Source organism: Protomyctophum parallelum, assembly GCF_964188405.1.
Source record: "Protomyctophum parallelum genome assembly, chromosome: 20".
Classification (NCBI taxonomy): domain Eukaryota; kingdom Metazoa; phylum Chordata; class Actinopteri; order Myctophiformes; family Myctophidae; genus Protomyctophum; species Protomyctophum parallelum.
Genome location: NC_139718.1, coordinates 28466350 through 28492543, shown reverse-complemented (window position 1 = coordinate 28492543; position 26194 = coordinate 28466350). Strand labels below are relative to the sequence as shown.

The window sequence follows — 26194 nt, the reverse complement described above, 5'->3', positions numbered from 1 at the left end:
GTGCTCTGCAAACTACTGTCCCGACACACCGGAATAGAAAGCTTAGCGCTCATTAAAGCACACAGCAGCCAATGCCACTGCCATGGCAACGGGAGAGCAAGATAGAGAGAGAGTGTGTTATCACACTGAACTATTGACAACATGAAATGTAATGCTTCCTATTGCATCACTGACTTGGCTGATAGTCTAATTATAATTGATCAGATGCTGACTTAGTGGTAAATAAAGCCACTGGCAGTCTAATTACTGCATGGCCTTTAACCATTGGTCGAACATGCCTAAAATGATGCTTATCCGTCACTGGTGCTGAACAGTTATTGCTTTTAGACTACATATTTGTAAAAAACCAAAAAAAAAACACGTATTTTGCGACAAAGGAAGTTTGATGCAGTGGCGTTGTTTGAAATGTGTCTGAGAGAGCTACGGTGAGACCTTCTACTTGGAGAAGCCTGAAGAATGCAGGAAGGAGGAGAGTATGCAATAAAAACATAATAAAATGTTATTTAAAAATCTTCAAAATACAAATAGCCAGTGTTATTTCTTATCGTTATTGCTTATTGTTGGGAATTTCCAATGGATCCATTTCGACTTTAGCTTGTTTGATGAAAGTATTCATTCAAGTTTTAGGTGAGGTAAGGACAGAAATTCTGATTGGCCTGAATGAGATGATGTATGATGATAAGATCGCCCCTCACAGTGTAGACGGAGAGACAGGAAACAGCTATGGAGAATCTAACTCGCTGTCAGGCATCATAGCCCATGGGTCGGGACGGGTCTTAAGCCATTAAAATGGGAAAGCTTCCGTGTCAGAAGGCATTTGTAAAATCGGCCTCAGTTCTTAACCACTGGGCTAACGAACGGCACCCTCTTGGAGTCCATATTCAAATGCAAATAGGCAGAGACGCCCAGTCCAAATGTCACTCTAAACTCACCCTCTGCTCCAATAGAAACAAGCTTCACTCCTTTGCTGGCGATGAACTCGAGTGCTTTGTTGACGTTGGAGATCTTGTGGACTCTCATCTTGCCTCTCTCTGGTTTGGCCAGGCGTTCTCCTAGACAGGAAATAGACAGGCAAAAAGACAGAGGGAGGGGTTAGGGACATGTCGCCACAATGGAGCCTAGCAACTTCTCCCAGTACAGAATTTATAATAAATAAATAAATAAAGTTTTGTTCTAAATGTAAAAATGCAGAATAGAAATAACTAATATAGCGGTTTTAGATTGCGGTCCAAAAACATTGCATTAGGGTTGAAGGAAGAGGAAATCAAATTCAATTTGTTTCTGACCATTCATTCAACAGAAATTCATACATTCAGTCATTCATTCATGCATCCCAGGGTATTATAATTCTAAGTGAATTGATATGCACTCAACCACGGACCGGGCCCCCATTTACATTTTTTTTTAAATCTCTGGGATACTAATCTACACTCTCAAGAGTCACAGATCCGTAAGGATCAATTTGTTTCCTATAGAGATGATACACTTTGTGGTGGAAAAGTCATGGTCAAACTTGAGAACGGATAGGCGTATTTTCATGAAACTGCGTGAAGATAATCTAATTCAGTAGCAGCATAACAATAACAGTGTGGCAAAAATACTTTTAACTTCTCTGCAAAATGTATACATCATGTATGATCCATGACATGAAACAACGCATTTGACGTCATCGTTTTTGCAATGTTAGTTTTTTGCCATACTATATATTACCAGTAAGATGCCTGAGGGCGAGAAGCAACTTTACCCTAAAGGGCGCGTGCACGCATCCACCTGGGTGACAGCAGACTGCTGGGCGAGCGCTGGCGCTTTGGAATGGGGGGTCAGATCAACATATCCACCTGGGTGACAGCAGACTGCTGGGTGAGCGCTGGTGCTTTGGCAATGTCAGAACAGGTCAGCTCCATATATGGATATCTAAGGGTGTGTCTTGAGTGTACAAGGTTTGATGAGGGCCCAGGTAGGGCCAGGCGTTAACTTTGGGGCAGGCCTGTCTAGAGTTTAAATGGACAGGTATCAGTCAGAAGGGAGGAGGAAGGATCAACATATGGAATGTCAGAACAGGTCAGCTCCATATATGGAGATCTAAGGGTTTGAGGTCAGATGTAGAGTTGCTGCCAATATCGATGACATCAGGGATCTACATATATGGGCTTAATAGTGATGACATCAAACAGGGATCTCCATCCCTGATGATGTGACGTGATGTCACGAGGCATGACTATATACGGTCATGCCTGGGGGTGACTAACTAACTGACTGACGGGAAATGTACGTTTTCATAGTAAATGTGACCCGCGGTCGCAATTACTGAGAGTCCACACCAAACATTTACATGTTCCTTTAACTTTTGGGTCTAAAAGGAAAGCTCACAATATCTTTATACAAAATAATTACGTTTCTCTACTACTGAAATTCTAATACGTTTGAATAATTAATTACAGAACTTAAAAAATTCTATATCTCTGCTATGGGACATAAACCTCCAAAATGTTCACTTTTCTGGAAATGGATGAAAAAATATATAGGCCTATATTATTTTTCCAGGAAATGAAGGAAATATTATATTTATATATTAAGCAATACTGCTTCATCAAAGTTGGTATTATGACTTTAAATATTGTCAATTACTTGCATGAAAGTTAGCTGCTTTAGCAGAACATTTTGAGGATCCAATAAAGTTAACTGGTTTTGTCAGAAGCACTTTGTATTACTTTTCATTGGTTCAATATTTATTTAACCAACACACAGACAGGATCTTAAATAGCATTGATTTATGAAAAAGAAAGAAAGAAAGTAAATAAAAATAAAGTTAGCTGGTTTCTGCCAGACAGTGACGATACAACACTTATACATATCAAATAGTAGTTTTTACCTGAGATGACTTCCAACAGCAGCATGAGTTTCAGTCCATCCCGGAAGTCCTCCTCTATGTTGTCTATGCCTGTGCCTGCTTTCCTCAAGTGGGAGTTACACCAAGCTGTAAATGTCTACAGAGAAAAACAGAGTGTCACTGTGGATGTTTCATGGTGCTAGAGCACAGAAACAGCAGGTCACACACACACACACACACACACACACACACACACACACACACACACACACTTAACATCTTTATTTGTATTCACATTTTACAAGAAATTTCTTGAACACAAACAATAGTGGATGCGCAAACTTGAGAAAACTCTACAACAAGTGCTTCAGATACAGATCACCTGTACAGAAAGCATCGTCTTCTCCATATATGGCGACTGCCAATTATTGCAGACACTGAACAGAATTTTGCCGATGCCTTAGCTCTCGGCTTGGGCATGCCTGCAATCTGCAGGCCCCTCACCACACACACACACACACACACACACACACACACACACACACACACGTTATCCAGGGACAACCAGCACTGAGAAATATAGTGCTTACCTGCTCATATTCTGACGGCCATAGACTGCAAAATCGTATTTAATGTCTGCCTCAGAATTAAATAAACACAATTTTGCAGTGTTAATGTAAAACAAAAGGTGTACTATATTAGCAGCTATTTCTTTTTTTTCCTTTTTTTGTTTCATAGGAGTCTGAATCAGTTTGTCAGTCAATCAATATTATGTATAGGTGCAGCGAGTTCAAGATAAGCTTAAAGCTTTAGCATCCTCTTATTTTGTGTTTCTCATTTGGCATCGCTCTCCCATGCATATCGATCACTGGCATGCAAATAAACTAAGGGGTGTTTCCTAGATGCATGAGCACAGTAAGAGCACAGTACAGGCTTTAGGTGCAGCGCGTTCTGGATTGTGAGGCATGGCTGGCATGCTAATAACCTAATGGGAAACATCTGGGGAGGAACCTCAAGTAAACCGCCCAACAGGAGCTGGGCATGAGCAGCAGGCCCGCAGAGCGCCTTGCTGAGAATGTCTCCTTTACGAGGACCCCGGGATAATTACACTCGGGGCCCAACGTCAGGGCCCCATTTCCACCAGCGAGTCTGAAGGAGGACCTGCAGGAGTGGAGCCAGAGCCTTTATGAAAGCCAGCTCTGTCTCATGCTGGCTCGTCTTCCACCGCAGAGGAACAAAAGCCACTTAAAAGTCAACTGGCAAGCCGGCTCTGGAGTAACTCTTGGAACTTCCTTGATGAGATCACCCCAGAAAAACGGTGGTGGCGTGGGGTTTATACAGCTATCAATAAAGTGGAGTGTGCAGGAGCCAGATTTCAGATGTGTGCGAGTTTGATGGTATGTGGTGGAAGCTAGCCCAGAGAGCAAACCAGTGGAAAAGCCTAGGAAAACCCTGTGGATGCTACGGGAACTGTGGAAGGGGGCGATCATCATAATGTAACTGTATGTTATTCCATCTCAGAGGAGGCAGAACTGACAGAGAAAGAGCAGCAAGGATTGAGGTGTTCTGCAAATAGGAACAGGCAGCCACTTGCCCTCGGTCCCTGGTGCAACTGCAAGACAGTCCTGCAAAATTACTTCAGTTTCAGAGTTTCCTCAGGCTCCAAGATATTTTAATTAACCTCTAATCAATACTCTCACAGGACACAAGCCAAAGTCTTAAATCCGATGGAAAAAAAGGCTGCAGTGTCAGCAACTTCTGGATGTCAACTAATGAAAGTGGAAGTGGAAATTCAAATTATATCAGTGGTGTAGTGGGCTGCAGAGTACACGGGTGTGCATGACGCTGTGGGTTCAAATCCAGCTCATAAACTTTGTTGTATGCCACTACCCCAAACCCTGTCCTTCAGTCACACTCCATTGCATATTCTTGAACAAAGCTTTACACGTGATCTTTAAAACAAAAGTTTAAAAGCGACTTGTGAAAGTGTCTGTGCTGCGAGACACTGCTCAAAGAGCACAGTTGTTGGGGGAAACACAGAGAGTTCATCAATGGAATGCTAGCTTGTTAAATCCACTGGGTAGAGCAAGCTACTTTGATGGGCCTGGCCCAGGCTAGGCAGCAGGACCCCTCCTGACAAGAATTAGCTGCCCCTCCTGGAGCTTTGTTAACTTTCTGTGTCACTGCGAGTTTGGAAGGAGCTTGGCCTCCCATGACTGGGCTGGCTGTGTGTTGTGTTCAGCACTCTGTCCTTTGCCCACAATATACTGTTGGACTCTTATAAGGGCCAAACGTGATGGTCTGTTACCCGATGGAACAGATACAATTTACAATTTAGGCATTTAGCAGACGCTCTTAATCCAGAGCGACTTACATTAAGCAAGAACAAAAAAGCATGGGAATAGATCACATAAAAACATTTATCAAGAAACATGCGTAAGCTAAGAAAGTAACAGTGGAATATCTATATAATGAAGCTATACATGTAAACTATACATCTATACTACTATGCTATACATATGTACTATGACGTGCTATGACAACATACAATGCAATTATAGTGCTGTCTACATATCATGCTATAAGTCTGTATCAAATGCTATCTAAGTCTACAGAAATGCTATCTAAGGGATAAATAGTTGGTCAACTAAGCCACTGCCAAAATGTACCTACATTTCAATAGTGATAAATGATAAGCTACTAGAATTGTTTGCCTTCCACACTAAATGTTGTCAGCTTTGTAAATAATCAGAACTACTCTCAACTTCATAAATAAGTAATGTTGACAGATGAATGTCTCTCTGGAGCATTCTCAACGCCTACTAGTACTAAGATCTCACAATGTGAACAGACAACATTCAGCATAGTTGATACAAGTAAGACATGTGAACGCGGGAAGCGAACGCAGCTGTTGTGGCAGTCTGACACACACACACACACACAGACTTTTTTTTCCTACTGTGTGCGTGCGTGGGGGGGGGGGGGGGGGGTACTACCTGTGAGTGGGCAGTGTTGGCTGATGAATGAATATCAACATCCTAATACATCCTGATACTGGGGGGTCAAATTATGACAGGCAATTCCTGCAGTCAAAAAACACTGTTTGAAATAGACACTCATGCTTTCCAAGGTGTGATTTGGGCTGGGAGGAGGAGGAGGACTAAGGCGCTATACGTCCTCTCTGGGGGAGGGGGGGGGGTACTACCTGTGAGTGGGGAGTGTTGGCTGATGAATGAATATCAACATCCTAATACATCCTGATTATGACAGGCAATTCCTGCTGTCAAAATATGACCCCCCCCCCCCAGTCATAAATCACCTGTACTACCTGTGAGTGGGGAGTGTTGGCTCACAGACACGTGAGCCAACTCTGTGAGTTTTAGAAATATTGAACCAATGAAAAGTATTAACAAGAGCTTGTGACAAAATAATAACTATTAACTCCATTAGAACACACTGAAAAATGATAGACATAAGGTTTCCAACTGACGGCGACAATATGCATCATCAATACAACCAACTCCATCTCTCCATTTCTCGCATTTAGAAATCAGTGTTATCCAGAGTGATAAATGCTAGGTCAGATTAACAGGGCACATGGTCGACAATTAGTGTTCTAAGAAACAAAAGTGTGTACAATCGAGGATAACAAGGAAACAATAAATAGCATTACATCTGTAAATAACATAACTACAGCATAACTATGTTAACTGGGTATTGGCAGGAAAGTCACGATACAGGAGTCACGAAGCAATATGTACTGCATCCCCATATTCCCATTCCCATCACGTTTGCTGATACGAAGCACATGACTGAAATGCCACAAGATAAAAGCCAAAAAAGATCTTCCAAATATGGGCTTTGAGAGTGGCAGGGGCCAGCTTTAGTTTCACAGCTAGTTTGCATGCCCTCTCCGCTCTCCTCTGCAGAGGGATTTACCAGTATGTACCTAATGTAGAGCTGAGTTGCATACAAATCTGATATTATTAAAACAAACAAATAAAAGAACAATCAAACAAAATGATTGTGATACAGGTTTATCGATAATATAACAATAAGAATAAGATATAACATGGCCATCACCGGTATGCTGATATTCATTATTATGAGCACAGCCTTGGTATCCATCTACAAATGATAACTACCAAGCATCTTTCTAAATATCATAACAAGCATCATCTACTACTAAGACAGATAAAAGGAAATAAGTGCTAGGAGAATTTCTCACTCCCTCGTTTACCCTTTCATTTAAATCAGACTTTATCTTCAAATCTCACTATCTATCCTCTCCCTGTTTTTGTTTCCCCCTTTCCTCTTTCTTTTCACATTCATCTTCTTAAATAATATAAAGCATGTTCTGTTCTTCTAACCAGCGCAGTAATGTGCAGTGTTCAATTTAACTCTCAACTCCCAGTTCTACAATACGGATTTGACAGTGCATCATCTCTCATTCTCTCCATATTCATCTAAGATTGACTTTTATGCACACTTGCTCCTTCTCAGATACAACCCACAGCGCTTCTTACTTAGCCTGGCTCTTTTTCTCTCTCTCTCTCTCCCTGCATTCAGCCAATCCTCTCCCTCTTATCCACTCTTCCTCTCCCACCGCCTCCATTAATCAGCCTCAGTTAGGAAAATATTTCCTGCCTTTCAGCCAGCTCCATATTAGTACAATCCTGTGACTGAAACAAGCCAACTCATGAGTGTGAGCCCCTCCGTCACATCACATCCAGAACGTACAGCACAGGGGGCAGACAAATGCAGTATATATTGTTGGCAGCCCGTCCTCCATACAGGAAAGAGGTTTTGTGCGGCCGGGGCCAGTTTCTCAAGCCTGAGACTCCAGGCTCCTCCAAGGGTACTGGAGGGCCTCTCGTGGTCCGCAATGCAGCTCCAGAAAGAGCAAACTTAATCGTTGAACAAAACAAAACAAAAAAACCTTCTCAAATAACATATTTTCCAGCTTCTCCTTCCAGAAATGTTCTCTCGGCTACCCAGAAGCACCATTAAAAGAAAATGAGGGAGGGGAGCCAATATATTTTTATAATCCATGAAGTAAAAAAAAATACTACAAAACACAGGCGAACTCCGTCAGTAACGTGAATAGAATAGAATCTCTCTGGACCCAAGCTGCTGTGGGGGCGGATAGACCTGTGTGTCCTGACGAGGTGAGACTGTTTGTGCAGGTCTATTTCTGCCCCCCCCCCCCCCCCCCTTCGCTTCATTTAGCTGGAGCAGCTACAGTAGCAAGGGGCCAAAAAAGCAGCGCTGGTGGAAAGCGTTGACTGTGCCAGGAAAACAAGGCTGCTTCTAACGGCAGCACCTTCCTCCAGTACCGTGGCCTTGCAGACTCCCACATAGATTCCTGCCGCTCCCCATGGGTGATGAATGATGGATTCGGGCATCAGCCCTTGTTTGGTTTGAGAGAGCACTGGTTTTTAACCTTTTCTGGATCAGGGCCCACCTGAAAATCTACAAAGTGTTTACAGTCCACCCATCTGACTACTTAAGTGTTCAGAATCGGAGGACGTTTGCATTTTCAGTTCAGAGCATGTTTATTTGTGTTCCCGGCTTGGAATTAACATTAAGTTCCTTATTTTTGTAACTTCAGAAAAGATACCATGCCATGATTTAAATATTATCTTTTAAAATAACAGTTATATTATCATTGAATGATGAATCACTGGGTTAGACGTCACTAGAGCATTGGTGGGTCCTTGAGGGGGTTCCGGGGGGTCCTCACCTAAATGATTGATAGATAGGAGGAACCGAATGGACCCTTACGGGACTGTAACTCTGAGAGGACCAAAATGTACGGTCCATTTATACAGTGTACCCTCAGAGTTAAATTAATATTGATTAAATTAAATTCATACAAATTGTATTAAAAAAATATTCAGAATCACGGGATTAGAGCATGTTCTCATTGGCCTGCTGGTCGCACACACGCGCACACACACACACACACACACACACACACACACACACACACACACACACACACACACACACACACACACACACACACACACACACACACACACACACACACACACACACACACACACACACACACACACACAGTAAAGATGGACAGGTGGCTCTGTGCTTTGCTCATTGGCACTTCAAATTCTTTCTCAACCGTAGGGGAGTTTCTAACTGGCAACCATCCAGAGTGTACAAATGGAACCAATGCATGTATGGTCCAGGTTGTGCACATGCATGCACCATGGCTACTGGGTACGGGTGGGTCCCTTTGGTTCCATTTGTACACTATCAAGAGTTAAAGGTGTATTTGTTTTAGGATTTTACAGTGAACCCACTTCATTCTTCAAGCTACCGCTGCTGAAGCCATTAAGAAGGACATGTGGGGGTGAAAAGAAAAAGAGTCACACAGGGTGACAGAGAGGCCAGGCTGTCTGTACACCCAGCCAAGACCCTGCTGTGTACAGTGTGTTGTCAACATGCATCTGGAGAGCAGAGTGTCTCCCGACGATCACACACAATTAATACAAATTCCACCTCAGCACAGACCGTACAGTGAGACAGAGAGAGAGAAGAAAGAGGCAGATGAGCCAGACTGCCTAGAACAGTCTCGCGATGCCACGTGTTGTTGGCTTGTAGATCGGATTTTTTTTTTTTAAGAAAAAAAGAATGGGGCTTAAGTTATTGATTCGTAAATTTGGGTCCCAGGGAGAAAACTAAATGATCTTTTGTGCCACAGCTGAAAAGGTTTACGAATCCCTGGGGCCTGGGCCTAGAGAAGTTAGACTGTTCACTCCAAGGAGAGGTGGATTTATGTAAATGTTTTATTTAAGACATAAATTACACTGTGATGCATGTAAAGAAATTAGAGCACCATTCTTCAATAAAATGACATTTACAAACCACTGGATAAATCATCACTTAAAAAAAAATCTAAATTCAACTTTTGGCTGCACAATATGTGAGACAGCCAATGGACAGAACTTAGAAGAGCCAAAGACATCTGGATGAAAATAAGAAAATATGAGAACATTGTATCATTGATTGTTATGCAATTGTTTCTCTTTAGGTTATATAACACACACACACACACACACACACACACACACACACACACACACACACACACACACACACACACACACACACACACACACACACACACACACACACACACACACACACACACACACACACACACACACTAAATCATGGGTACAAAAAGCACCTTCTCCTCCAAATAGACAGACTGCCTATAATGGAGGAGATTGAACAGTATGTTGCAAGCTGCTTTGCTTTACACTTGGACAACACACAGAGAGAGAGAGAGAGAGAGAGAGAGACAGAGAGAGAGAGACACACACACAGCCCCCACTAGTGAAGAGAGGTTCATACAAAATATGTGCCCACGCAGGCAGAAGCTGCAGGAATACAGACATGGACAGATGCAGCGATAAGACACAGATGCGGGCATACAGGCTGGCAGAGAGACAGGAAGACAAATTAGAGACAGACAGGCTTGCAAAGAGAGACAGCCAGGAAGACAGATCAGACAGACAGACAGGCTTGCAGGGAGACAGCCATAAACAGACAGACGAAAGCAGAGGAACACAAGTCGCAGTGAAGTGTACTGTAAAGTTTAACTATGCGAATGCTGGTCCAACCGTCCAGTCACATGACCTGGGACATGCTTCACCTGAGGGATAAGTGAAATCTGTGTCTGGCTTGTTTTCTCACTCGTTACACATCTGTCTCTCCTGCTCGCTCCTTCCTTTCTCTGTCCCTCTCTCTCTATCTCTCTCTCTCTCTCTCTCTGAGATTAGAGGAAGAGAGGAAGGTTGATGGTCTGAGGGGACAGTAGTGGGCCGACCAGGGGTGGGGGGGTAGAAGTCAGAGGTCAATCCCCATCGGGTCTCCCTCTCCTTCCTCCATAGATCACTGGAGGACTCCCCTGAAGCTGCTGGACAGATGTGGCGAGTGTGAGAGTGTGAGTGTGTGAGAGTGTGAGTGTGAGTGTGAGTGTGAGTGTGAGTGTGAGTGTGAGTGTGAGTGTGAGCGTGCGTGATATGTGCTTGTATTTAGAGGTGGAGATAGGGTGAGAGAGTTGTGTGTGTGTTATTGAAGACACAATATAAATTGAGAATGTGTGTGTGTGGTACGCAAGTGAAGAAGCACATGTTACTTGCTCATGTGTTCTCACGTACAGTATGTGTGAATAATGAGTATATTTATGCTTGTGTGCGTGCGTGCATGCACGCGCAGCCACGAGCGCACTGCCACTAACCAGTACTGAGCAGCATACTGCAGTCAGTGACCATCCTCCCCTCTTCGTGGCCCAAGCCCTTTCTCCATCTCAAGCCCACCACACACCGGCTGCGTCCGCCGCGCGTCGCCGCGCGGCGGACACAGCCGCCTCCATTATTTTCAATGAACCTATCGCACACCGACTGCGTCCGACGCTTGCTGGCGCGCAGTCACGCCTCGCCTGCCGCGCCGATGCACCGCTGTTCTATTTTCCAGGCGTTGCCGCGCGGCCTCCACCCGGCTATCCGACGTGGGCGTGGCAATGGAATAGTCAACAAAACTCCCCAGCCGCGTGGTAGCGCGCCGCGTCCTGTTGGTGTTGCCGTGCGGCTATGGCGCGCGGCAATACTGTGCCGCGGCGGTCGCAGACGGTGTGTGTCGGGCTTCATTTCCCCTTAAACACCTACAGTTTAGACACGTCTCCCTCTATCTTTCAATTAGTTTTGCGTAGCCAGACAACTATTCCATGTATGCATGTTGTATGTATGTATGTATGTATGTATAAATATATATATAAATATATTTTAAATTATCTTTAGAGCTTATTTTTGTTATTCCTGTTCTGCTAAGCAGCAAGCTATATATGCTTAGATGATTTCCATTGGGATACATTTGTGCGACTGTAAAGACGAAACGGAAGTGGGGAGGAGGCTCGCCACTTCTGCTTTATATTTTACTCATGACAGCTCATGATAGCTCTTCCGTTGCTCCAGACTGTAGTCTGGCAACGTGAGACTATCTTTCAATGGACAGACTTGGGACTCTGGTCCTGATGAAACAGGATGGGAGGCTCTAAGGGTCCGCACAGTACACACACCCACACACACCCACACACGCACGCGGAACCACCAACTCAGCACATTACACTCATCTACCTCACACGCTGCTGCTGGTTCAGCATATCGGTGTGCATGAGCGCGTGCATGTACCACACCATGTGTCCAAACATGAGTGCACATGATGCAGATGTAAGAGTGCACAAAGACGTGGGCCAGACACACCGACAGACACACACGTGCACACAGGAAAGCATCTGCATGTGAGCACATGTGCACATGCTCACGCCATCCCGTTTCAGCATGCACACAGATGTTGCACCGAAGCTGGCCAAATGTTGCACGTTAGCGAAGAATAGCCACCATTGTGGCAAAAGCAATGAAATTTACTCTCTCTTGGCCTTGATGCTGGCCCTAATGGCTATTCAGTGTGCGTGCACGTTTCAAAGAGAGGCAATAGTTATTTTCCTCAACCGACTTTGTACGACAAAGAGAGGACTACTCTCGTTGGTGAAAATGCCGCAGAGCAACTAACACAAGGGGGTTACCATGACAACCACAAAGCCTGGAGACCCACACAAACAAACAGCTTGGCTTGTTCTGAAAATGAGCTGACTGAATACACATCCACACATATTTACAATCTATAGATGTACAGTATACACTGTACAGGCAAAATACTGTAGTGCAGATAGGCCTACATGTATTTATAAATTATAGTACGTTTGCCTTTTTCCCTAATACAAATTCCAGATTTTTCTATATGAGACCTACTTTCAACAAATGTATATTTTTGTTGGGTTTTTAACATTTTGATTACTGGTGATGATCTCAAAACACTGGCAGTGAGACTGCAGATGGGTGACCAACGATGCCTTTCCCATGCGGGTGAATGTCAATTTCTCTGCCGCATATTTTGCACAATGCTTTAGTGTTTGACTTGGGGTCAGGAGGGGTGTTCGAGCCATATGCTTGAAAACAAACACAAGACCTATTTTATTCAATATACTGGGCCAACGTTAGTAGTATGGGGTATATAAATGCAATTATTCAAATTCAAATTCGACACACACGTTCCACACCACCACAGGGAATGCAGTGCCCGGTGTCGAGTTGGTCGGACCCAAGGTTGTCCAGAACCGCCCAAAAAGGCCTCTGACCAGGCCCCCTGTCCAGTGTCCATATATGGAGCTGGCCTGTTCTGACATCATTCCGACAACTGCATAGACTTCATATTTGGGCATGCCTGACAAAGAACTCCATATATGGGCATAAAAGGGACACAGACATAATATCTGGGTGGGGCATCCATTTCATCTTGCATCCATTTTATCTTGCATTGTTCTAATGGGCACCGCTCTAGTACATAAAATTCATCACACACACACACACACACACACACACACACACACAATAAGAGTTGACTCCTATTTTAGGCAACAGCTGCTCCAAAGTCAATATCCAACAGCCCTGCCTCAGCAAATGTATCACCTTGTTTCCTGTACAAAACTCAGTCCTTTGTCCCATGTCCTGACAAGTACAGTACAGTATCTCTCCACGCGTGTCACAGGCAGATAGAGGGGTGTGACCTTTGATCAGCTGATTCCAGTCTTCACAGCACACAAATTGGATGCAAATGCATGTGGCAGATTCTATTTAAACAAAACACTGGCTTCAAAAAGAGCCATGCTGTTCAAAATGCTCAGTATATCTCTGCTCCGCTGGCCCAAAGCCAAAGTCTCCTCTGTACAAAGGACACTTTGTAAGAGGACCCCTGTCTCCTATACATCTCTCAGCTGAAGCTATACACATTCTTAAATGTTCCCAGCAGACACACTGCTCATTCAGTGTTTGAACACCTAATACATGATGACAAAGACCAACACGGGTTTGACATCACAGCAGAAGTACAGTTTAGTACTTGTAGCTAAATTTGTTGTACAGGCATTCCGTTTCTTCAGAAACAGGTATTCTGCATCTTCAGGAGTTCCTATCCTGCTCTTGACACATTTGTCCTTCACAACATGTATCATGTGTATTGTGTATACTGTCCAGTTTAGGACAGTTCATGTTTGTGTACTTTGAGATAATTAATGTTACATCATCTGCAACAAATCCAAAGCTATAATACTAGTGTACCTGGCAACCCCACCAGCCTTGCAATTTGGCCATGTTAGTGCATGTACTGTATTACTGTACTGAATGTAATAAGTGTGTCCCAAATTACACACATTTAACCAGTGAATATGACAAACGACACATTTCTAACATCGCATGCTATATACAGTATATGCATATATGACAGGTAGGCCATCGCTGCTCTACTGTAACCACATTGTGCACCCTCCCTAGGTATTAAACACGTGCACAGTTTAACCTTAACTGAATGTGTTTCTTTCTGTCAATTCTACTTTTAGAATCTCAAGCTTTTGTCTGGTATTTGTCAGCTTGTCAGTAGCTTGTCAGTAATAGTATGAGTAAAGCCTCCTGGCAGCAAGGGTGTGTGTGTGTGTGTGTGTGTGTGTGTGTGTGTGTGTGACTGTGTGTGTGTGTGTGTGTGTGTGTGTGTGTGTGTGTGTGTGTGTCTGTGTGTGCGCGTGTGTGTGTGCGCATGCTTGTGTGTGTGCGTGGGCGCGTGCATGCATTTTGTACACCACACTCACAGAGCACAAAGAAAACTTGTGATGGTAAAATAGGGATCTGCATGGCCAATTAATCAGTCCACAAAGTGAAAAAGCATTTCTGGTAGGATCAACAGGATGAAAGAACAGTTAACTACAATTCAATGAAGTCACAACAATTGGAGTGCTATGATGGTAGTTAACCCCAAAACACATACCGATGAGAACTGAATTACTGCAATTCACCAAACTTAACATGTTCTCACTCAGATACATGTTCTCACTAAATACAGTCAAATCTAACCGGAAGCTAATGAGAAAAGACTACATAACTACAATTCTACTAAAATCATACAGCATTTGAGACCTGACTCAGGTATGAACGGTCTTTGACAGTCATTCATTACACCCAGATTTAAACATAGAGTGCTGGGAACTACACCACTACAATTGATAGAAATCATAACACTTAAGTCATGAGTCAGCTACAGCTCATTCTCTGTGCCTGGCAGTCATGCCCTCCAATCTAAACACTGTGGGGGCTCTGAGCTGGTGGTCTTTTGTGCTGGAATAGCATTTGACTGCTGACTGACAGTCACCTGACTCCTGCCCAGATAATGCTGAGCTGGTCAGGGCGGAGATTATTTGGATGGGGGGGGGAGTCTATATAGATCATCATGGAAATAAAAAGGTACATTTCATTGTCAATGTACTGGAGTACCATGACGGAGTAACATTATTTGAACTGAACACTTGTCTGGGGCAGGTCAGGAGAAAATCGCATCCATGCTTGTAACACTTCATATCACAAATGTGTGCTGTCCCAAACTAGACGCTTGTGTATTGTAAATGACAGGCAGGGCTTGCTGGAGCCTTTGGGCCACAAGAGGCTTTTGTTACACTGGGCTTATTGTTATTTGGACATGATATATATCCAGACCCACAGATACAAACACTTAAAATGAATCCTCCGGTTCATCAGTTCCACATGCGAGTTAGAATGAGAGGTTTCCGTTTTCAGTTGAAGACTGAAATGAGAGTTCGTTTCAAGGGAGAAGCGTGCCAGAAACATTATAATGTCTGTCCCTTGAAACCATGATAAATGGTGCATTTATATATATAGCGCCTTTATCCAAGGCGCTTTACAGAGATTGTGCATTACATTCACCCATTCACACACACATTCATACACCGATGGCAGCGGAAACCATGCAAGGCACCAACTAGCACATCGGGAGCAATTAGAGGTTCAGTGTCTTGCTCAAGGACACTTCGACAGTAACTCTGGGGGAGCCCGGGTTCGAACTGGCAACCTTACGGTTACCATCCAGGCACTCTACCCCTGAGCCACCGCCGCCCCCCATGATCACATGGTATAGTACTGTGCATGGACATCTATCCCCTATATATGGCCAAACCACACAAAACATTATCTCACTGCAGTGGCTGATGAATCAAATTGTGTTGTGTAGACAATGATAAACTGACACCGGGTATGGTCCTTTTTGGATTTTTTGCAAGTGTCATGAAGTTCAACAGTCTCAGTCTCTTGACCTAGTTTGACCAGTTCTGAAACATGACTTTAACACAAGTAAGACGCGCAAACGCGGGAAGCGAACGCAGCTCGTGTGTGTGTGTGTGTGTGTGTGTGTGTGTGTGTGTGTGTGTGTGTGTGTGTGTGTGCTACAGCTGCGCCCTGTGTGTGTGTGTGTGTGTGCTACAGCTGCGCCCTCTGGTGGTGGGCGGGTGGTGTAACAGCGGGACAGACACACACATACACAGACATTCAGCCCTTGCTGTCATAGTAAGTGGCTCACTGCGTTCGCAACAACTCCTTTACATGCAGACAGGCGGAGTGGCACAGTGCTGCATTGTTTTCACATGCACATGTTTTCACTCTCTCTCACACACACACACACACACACACACACACACACACACACACACACACACACACACACACACACACACACACACATCTCATGGTAGTATGAGCCATCATCTCTGTTGGCTGTTGACTGGCTCAATCGTTGGCTGAGGGTGTCATAATGTGGCAGAGCTGCTTCTAAGACAGAAGTAAGTAAGTAGCGGGATAATTGGACAGCTCCCAGTTCTAATAAACCTTTAATATGCACTGGAGAAAGGGCATCCTTGTGGCCTGCACAGAGTGAATGAGAGGAAGAGACAGAACGACCAGGGCGAATAAGAAGATAAATATATAATTGAGGAGGAAGAGAAGGAAGGAGTGAGCAAGCAAAACAGAGACAGGCAGAGATCCAGATGGAGAGAGGTAGATATATAATATTGTTCTGTCATGTCAACAGGTAAAACAGATTAAACACCATTGCTAGTAGATTAGCAGTACCCCGCAAGGAGCAGCTCATCTAGGCCATCTATTGCAGTTACAGCTGCTGCAAAGGTACCAGACGGCTTCCCTCTGCCCCTCTACTCTACCAGCTGGACTTCTTTAGCACCCGTTTGCACCTGCCAACACTCCACAGCCAACACCACTTGATTGCCTCAGTCTTCCTGCCTTGAACAGGCCTCTCCACTACCCTATACATACTGCTACCATACCAAGGGCTACGTTATGGCCCTCGGCTAGCAAACCATGCCGACTTGCAAGAACTAATGGCAACTAACAGCGATCACTTTATGTCATGTCCTCTGTAAAAGGTGAGTAGGAATACAGCGCAAAGACTGCAGCTGATGGTCGGCTGATTCAAATCAATATCACGATTATTCAAAATAAATCCTTGATTGCGATTAATGAACAATTATTTTATGAACTGCCCTCAGTTCTCTGACAACTTAAGTATAAGCTGCTGCTACCATTACACAGAGCTGATACACCAACCAAGTACCTATAACCCTCATCTCTGTTTTAGGGTGATTTAATATCACATGCACAACAACAGCAACATTGCAGGTAATGATATCCTTGGATTCCGAGCATACCTCAACATTGTTGAAAGAGATGGTTGGGTTGCTAGGGGCATGGTTGTCAAGGGGAGGGGTCTGTCATATAAGATGAGCCAAACAAATTGTAAGGTGATCTGCGAAGAGCAGCTATCTGTTGTTGTGACAGTTTGTCATTTCAGAATGTGTTCATTTTGAAGCAAAACCGGAGATTTGTCATTGATTGTTTTATGGCAGAGGTTGATCATTGGTGTTTTGAAAGTGAAACCAGAACCTTGGGTGGGATGACATGAATCAATAAGAAAAAAGAGAGGAAGCGCCAAGGATTTCTCACAGTACAAATGTTGGTCAACGTATTTGTGTCAAGGTTTAATTGGCAGGATCATATCACATAACGACAGAGGCAGAACACAATATGCCTGCAGGGAGTGAACTATATTCCAACTCACCACCACAGTGAACCACCAGACAATCAATAGTAGCTACTGATTGAAATTCAGATGTTCAATACATGTCCTACTTTAGAATAAATGGAAGAGGTGAACTGATGAACAAATAGAATAGTGTCTCCTTCTGAGTGAGGACTGGCTTAGGGCAGGCCACTTCCTTCCTAGAACTTGTGTACCAAATGTAATCATTCTGGGTCACAGGAGCAATCATAACATCTAGGGCTATTATCTAGGATCAGTGGCCACAAGGCCTGCATTCCTTTCTAGCAGTTGTAAGTAAGAACTGAAACTTATTCTGTTGTTACACAATTTCTGAAGAGAGTGCAGCTAAAATGCCAAATACAATAATTTCTATAAGATTGCACCACAATGAAACATAGGAAATGACATAATAAAGCTTCCAGGTCTGCGGCAGAAAACTTCTGATATCTAAATTCCATATTGTGATGTATTTCAGAGTGTAGCAGGATAGGTAGGCGTAGGCAGGACATAACATTGGGATGAATGTGATTTGAATGTTGAAAAGTGGAGGAGAAATACAATTAAAACAATGACTGATGAGTGGATGGCATGATACTATACTACACTGTCTGGACTCCAGGAAGAGTTGCAAATAAACAATAAACTATTGTGTGAAATCGATTGGCTCAAGCCTACACAAGCACAGGACACGACATATTTTGTTTTACAGGAAGAAAACATGATTTGGATACAAAGTTTTGTAATAATATAAAGATTAGTACAGTTTTGCAATTATTTTGTGATATGGATCTTTCTGGGTCTGAAATAAAGATTGAATTGAATAGAAATACTAGTATATTGTTAAATAGGCTAGGTGGACAATGTGACCAGGGATGAGATCTAAAATGGTTAAAAAGCTATTTTCTGCATTTTATTGATAGATACAGTAGTCTGACAGGAAATGGTGAGATGGAAATGGGGAAGGACACGCAGCAAAGGTCGTCGGGATCGGAAGTCGAACCTGCGACGTGGCAGCGGTGGATCAGGAGTAGAGTAGCCTGTGGTCCACCTATGCTTTCTATGGCATAGGCAGCTCCCGGCAGGATCCGCCGGGAGAATCTAGACGCAACTGCGCGAGTGTGTGTGCATACGTGTGTGCGTCAATTTAATAAAGGTGCAGACGATCAGAAATCAGCAGTGTGTGAGCAGAGTGATCGACGTTTGCGCTACTCTATGCCGAATTGAAGTGGACTCTTTTTTCTCCTTGGATTTTCTTTTCTGGGTTTCCGAGTCTATTTGTAGAGTGGCCGGATGGGAACCACAAGGTTGCCAGTTTGAACCCGGGCTCCCCCAGAGTTAGTGTCGAAATGTCCTTGAGCAAGACGCTGAACCCCTAATTGCTCCCGATGTGCAGGTTGGTGCCTTGCCTCCTTTAAGAAGTACTTCACCTAAATACTTCTAGAGTGATGGTAAAGTTAAACATACATTTCAGTGATGAAAGTTAAACATACAAACAAGTCATAAAAACTACCATTGTCCACTTGTGAGGTCTCTTGATAATGGTCTGGGAATTGAAGTTTATTTGAAAGCTTCTTAATCAGTACTGAAATATCACATTTGTCACACATGCTGTAGAATGATAATGCTGCAGAGATTTTCAACACTTTCCATAAATCTGAACAAACAAACTACTTTCAATCCCTCACCAGTCACCACCCACCCACTCAGACAAAAGTGCAAAAGGAAGAGAGATACGGCAGAGAGAGAGTGTGACAGACAGAAGAGAGAATGAGATCAGATTATATCAACACGAAGAACGGGAGCCCAAATTTTATCAGGAGAAGGGAGTTTTGTTTTGGGGACTGGGGACCACCAGGGCTCCTTGAGGGGGTTCCAGCGGGGTGCGAAGTTAGCTAATAAATATAGCATAATTGAAAACAAATTGAATATTATTTCAGATGGGGTTCCGCAGCCAAAATCATATTAATTCGTGGGTCCTCGACATGAAAAGGATTGAGAACCACTGACTTACAGCTACAACTGCCAGTGATGATAAATTATTGACTCCAGTTGACAACGTGACAAAGGATAGCCTCCTGCACATACCCTCTCTTTTTACTCAGATCTGTATGTGAGCTCATCCACCCATTGCACTCTCTCCTTCATCCCCTACTTCAGTCCCTCCCTCCCTCACTCCTGTGCTCCACCCACAGGGCGCCTGAATGGAAAGGTGTGCCCAAACCCTGTGTTACTGTGGTATCTGTTTACGCAAAGCTCCTTTCACTTCCATGGGACGCACAGCAGCTGTTCCTGAACTCCTATCTTATGATGCGTTTTCACTGCATGTTATAGGCTCCACTATGGATGCAACAGTTGACCAACTGACCAAAAACCAAGATTTTATATATATATATATATATATATATATATATATATATATATATATATATATATTAAATTACATTTTTGATTAATACATTTTGAGTGATGCATGGCCTATTTCCAACCTAAAATGTTATCCGAAACAGTTTTTGTAAGGCTGTACAGGTTAAATAAAGGTTGTTTCCTGACAGCATTATTTTTTACTTTAGCACTGCTTAGGACTCTCCTACACAGAGGATGGCTATGCTGATCAGCCACAGTACAATTCAGTAATAAAGTGAGTAGAATAATTGAGTCCAGCCCGTACCATGCAGTGGGAAAGCGACTTAATTTAGTATACATTGCTCCTATACATTAGTTTCCCTAGTTATCAAAACATTCCATTTAATTCAGAATGCCTTGAACTGCCTTGAATGTCTTGAACTTTCACAAGCATACAGTAAAGTATCAAAGAAAACTGCACAGCAAGCACATAGGCAGTAGAACGCATGTCTGGCTTGATTAATAGCATTTTGTCAAGGAAAGGATGTGACCAGATCTTTCCCATAGTGCTGTTGGAAAATTCCTTGAAAACATGCAGAGAGACTGCCTATAAACCTGCTGTTCTGTTCTGCCTAAGGGTCATCCACTGTTGAACACATGTGACCATATCTTGGTAGTGGGTCCAACTTCCAGGCATATTCTACCTACCAACGTTCTGCCTTTCAAGGCTTTTTGAGCTGCTAGTCTGCTCTCTGTGCTCTACAGGAAGTGCACCCTGACCCTAAATCCCATGGTGGATGTGGAATTCACACAGCTCTGTCTGGTTAGGGTCTGAACTCTGAACTCCATCCACCGTGCTGCAACTACAAGATTGAACTATGAACTCCATCCTCCGTGCTGCAACTACAAGATTGAACTCTGAACTCCATCCACCGTGCTGCAACTACAAGATTGCACTTGATCCGAGCAAGATGAACGGTTAAATATATACACAATGGTGGAAAAAGTACTAATTTGTTTTACTTAAGTAAAATTATCAATACCACAATGTAGAAATACTCCATTACAAGCAAAAGTCAGGAATTCAAGATTTACTTGAGAAAAAGTACAAGAATATTGGTACAAAATGTTTTCAATATGAAAGTCATTTGAAAATAGCCGATCTACAAGCTCACAATGCGTAGCGATGTGACACATTGTGACTGAAAGTATATAGGGCTGAAGTGGCCGCTGTAGGTTTTGTAATAATAATCAAAATCGACAAAAACGGAAAAAAAACGAAAGTTTTCAAATAATTGTAGTGGAGTAAAAGTACTGCAGATTTGACATACTCAAGTAAAGTCAAATTCCTCAAAAGTACAGTACTTAAGTAAACGTACTTAGTTACTTTCCACCACTGGAAATACATTCCTATATTTGGAACACGAACATGAGAAAATAAATGATGCAAGGATTTGCATTGAGCTCCAAGCATTTGGGAGCTGCTCAGATAAGAGGTTCTATAATCACTCACATTTGACTCTTCTAACAGTGCGTTCTAAAAACACTGCTTGATGATAATGAAATGTTTCCATAATACAGGCAGGGTTTCAGGCTCAGGAAGTATAAATATATGCAGTGCGGTACACCGGTACTATACACTATAGTCTCTACTCTCTAGCATAAAATATATTTTCCAGACCAGCCAATAAGTCTTGCTGTGGTTCAAAACTCCACATTTCTTCAGAAGATAGAAAAATGGGATATGCTTTCCCAATAATTGGCATGAAAGTATGCTATTGGGCCACCAGAAGGAAAAGAAAAGGCATTGTGAAACTCGGAAGGAGCCTGGCAGGTTCCGGGCGGAATAAATAAACTGCGTTTTGAGTTTTACCAAGAACATGTCGGGCCAGAATATCAATTGCTTTGCAGAAGTGGGAAAAACAACCAGAAGGCATTTTGCTAATGGAAGTCATACACCCAAGCAGGGACGCTGCACATACATTATAACAACAAGCATGATGTCCTTAAAGGGCTCTTATCTTATTGAATATCTGAGTAAGGAAATTAAGACCAGCCACCAGCCAGATGCTGGAACATTATGGTTGTAGATGTTTCTCCATTATATAATTAGAATCAGAAACACTATAGGCCTACACAGCATATCGTCGCTGTAGGGCAGAACCCTTGAGTGTCCAATTTAACTTTAAAGTATAAAACTGGCCTCCCTATTTTGGCCTCCCTAGTAAAAATGTCTCAAAAATATTAGACATATATGTAGACATTACATGCATTTATAGATTACACAGATAGCCGAAAAAGCTCACAAGTCACAATGATCATTGAGGAAGTACTGGTTTTTGCAATGTGAAATACAATGCTGAAATACCAAGTAAAATCTGAACTGAGTGGTGCTGTTGGGGTGTCGGACTATTGGAGACTAGTAGTGGGACTGTTGGTTGTTTGACTATTGGCTGTCGGACTATTGTTTGTCGGATTATTGGCTGTTGGACTATGTAGTCTGCATACTGTACTGTACTGCCTCTCATCATGCACCTGTGCAGCTACACCATAGTCTGTACTGCACTGTGCTCTGTGCTGGTGTTACAATAAAAACTACTGGTGTTACACTAAGAACTCAGCTTCCCATCATGCACCTATGCACAGTGTGAAGCTCAACAGCGCCACTTTGTCACATGTTGGTACTCTAAACAGACAAACATACAAAGGGACACACATTGCCGTTCCTTGGAGTGGCTGCACCACACACCAAAAATTTGATGGCACATAAAAGCCAAACTGATGGTTAACCCTCCAGTTTCAAGGTTCTGTGGAGATCAAGTCTTATTTTTCATTTTGGACATCACCACGACATGTCATCTGGTTAAGAAAAAAGTCAGTTCTCTGTCCAGCTTAATTCATCATCAAAAATACTCCATAGGGACTGAACAATACATTGTCCCCTCAGGGACGAGTCACTGTGCTTCTCAGCTAGGTTCTCAAATGAAGGGTTACAATACACCTCTCAGAGTCTACTGTGACAGTGTGACTAATAGACCTTCTAGGGACCCTAAGATCTTCAAGATGCAAACGTATTGGGTTTTCCAACTGACTGAAAGATCTCATTAGCAACAGATAATGAGATGCTTTGGTTAATTACTAAACATTGCTCCAATTAAACCATGACCATGTTTACATGGGATTGCCTTTCAGTGCGCACGAATGGGGGGCAGAGTAAAAAGATAATGGCAAGAGAGAGAGAGAGATGGGAAAGAAATGATGGTACAAGAGCTGAGTAGTATAACACCAGCTCCAACCATAAATGATCTGATCTTTTTTTGTCACAGTAAGATCCTCAAAGATAATTTAGTGTGTATGACTGGGAAGTTTGCCTACTTTATCTGCCGCTTAACTCCATTATTAAGTAGCCCAGCATTATTAGTTTGTTTGCTTGTAAATGGTAACATAAATGGTGAATGGTGCATTTTATATAGCGCTTTCATCCAAATCACTTTAAAATGTGCTACATTGAGTCATTCACACACCGACAGCAGAGGAAACCATGCAAGGCACCATCCTGCTCATCGGGCTCAGTGTCTTGCTCACACTTACGAACGACAGTGACAGAGGGGGAGCCTGGGATCGAGCTTTCCCAAGTGGCCGCTCTCCTCTTGAGTCTTGAGCCACCACTGCCTCTGCTAGCCGAGAATTCAAGAACGCAGAGCCAGATTTTCATGAAATTTGGCATTTGTTCTGATCATTTAATGATGATCAGTAGGCTGACCTCTTTTGGGTTGAAACAGTCAAAGGTCAAGGTCACAAGCAATGTCACAGTCAAAATCAAGAACAGATGGGTGGATGTTTATGAAATTAGGTTGGCAAAACTTGGCATGATCAGTAGGTTGCCTGGAAGAGATTATTAACTTTTGGGTCAAGAAGGTCAAAGGATTGCACAATCAAGGGTGAGGCCAAAACTGCATAACGACTAATTGTTTCTGCCAATCAATCGATTACACAGTTAGACAGCCTACTGATCATCAAAACCTGGCACTGTGTTCTCTGCTATGTGCGCGCACACACACACACATTACGGGACTGTAACTCTGAGAGGACAAAAATGTACGGTCCATAACCTCAGAGTTAAATTAATATTGATTAAATTCAATTCATACAAATTGTATTAAAAAGGATTCAGAATCATGGGATTAGAGCATGTTCTCATTGGCCACACACACACACACACACACACACACACACACACACACACACACACACACACGATTACTTTGTCTACATTATCTTTGGTGAGAACCACATAAGTAAACCCTCCATGGGTTTCTTTTCTCATCTGCACATATCTCTTTTATTGACGTTACCTTTTTGTACTGTTTTTTTTTATTGTGCGAATATATTGACCATATTGACCTGAGCTGGGTGGCACACGTATAACCCCGTTTTGTGACAGTCTGTATAGATACTCCAAGTGCCTTTCAGGCAAGGCGTCAAAGCGTGACCCCATCTATCAGAACAAACGAGGCAGGGCCACTACAGCGTGAACAAGGCAGGATGATTGGGAAAGGGGAAGATTCTATTGAGATTTATGGCTGCACTGTATTAACTATGACTTGTGAATTGTATTCAGACATCTTGTTCTGCTTGGATGTCTCCAGAGTCCAGACTGAGTATTTCAGGGGTTTAATTCCCCCCAAAATAAGCCTCTTATATAACTGTATCTTGTATATTGACAAATGGCCATGCTGTCCTTACAACACGTGTCAAGGCAAAAGTATTAAAAACACCTGTGCTCCTCGTTATTGTGGCCTCCGGGTGGCACTATAATAGGCTAATGTCAAAGGTTTCACACAGATCGTGCAGGTACAGGGAAAAATGCAAATCAGCCTTTTATAGCGCCACCATGAGTGCCATTTTCTCCTTGGCCTAGTGGGAATGTACGCGCACAATTTCATTTAATTGCACGCTGCGTTCATGACTTGAAGCATTTTGTTGAAAACGGACGAATCCTGCAAACTTTGAAGCCAATGTTAGCCAATGAGGATGGAATACCGGACAGATCCATCTTGATCACATGATGACTATAGAGATAGTGTGTACCGATTTGCGTGATGTATGGATAAAATGTGTACAGCAAAAATCGGCCTCATGGTGGCGCTATAACAGGTCGTTCTGGGAAAATTAGGGGCAGAGGTTTGTCGTTGGCATCCAGGGAGTGTGTGCGCCAATTGTACACAGTTTGGCATCGACCGGGACAAAGGTGCCGGAGATTAGCTGTACACGGACGGACGGAGTGCAAAACATACTCTCCCCCACGCCTTTGGCCTGGTGAAGTCAATGAGTAAATATATCATTATAATATATTCTGATTACTTTATATATGGGGAACATGACAGCTATACTACTATGTGCATTTGATTTTTCACAATAAAAAACATTTGGAATAAAATGTTTAAACGTACAGTATAGTAAAGTATAGTAACTATGTCAAGCCCACCGCTGACAAAACAATTACAATTTGAGAGAATATTCAGAATAGCTTTACAGAATGTTTTAGAAATTAGATTAGAAATTACATTACTTTTTTTAAAGATTTTCTTTTGCCTTTCTACTTTTATTGATAGATACAACAAAGATTGTCAGGAAAGAGACAGGCAGCAAAGGTCGTCATGAACGAGACTCGAACACACAACGTGCTGTCAGGCCAGAGCCTATATGTGGCATATGCCTGGACCACTAGGCCAGCAGGCGCCCCAAAATTACATTACATTTTCTGAATGAAGTTTATATCTGTCCTCACGCTCATTTGAACCTAGCAGCAACTGTGCTGAGTGATGAGTGTGGAGAGATGGATACATCTCCTGCTGAGAAGCCATCAGTTACTAATTATATGACAACAATTATATGCATCAATCTCAGATTAATCGGTGGAGACACAAGTCTGGTGGGGTGTTCTTAGCTTGCTATTGCTAAGTATGTACGCCTTTTCAGCAC

At 42.9% G+C, this 26194-nt stretch overlaps 1 protein-coding gene across 3 annotated transcripts in view; it reads right to left on the bottom strand.

Moving 5' to 3' along the window:
• The window catches only part of actn1 (actinin, alpha 1), a 61556-nt gene that overhangs the window by 30279 nt on the left and 5083 nt on the right, over positions 1-26194 (bottom strand). For all 3 annotated transcript variants that reach the window (XM_083791471.1, XM_083791469.1, XM_083791470.1), the window contains exons 2-3: positions 2873-2987; positions 933-1052 (exon numbers count right to left, since the gene is read on the bottom strand). In XM_083791471.1, the coding sequence (XP_083647597.1) occupies positions 933-1052; positions 2873-2987 (235 nt within the window). The remainder of the gene's footprint in view (positions 1-932; positions 1053-2872; positions 2988-26194) is intronic.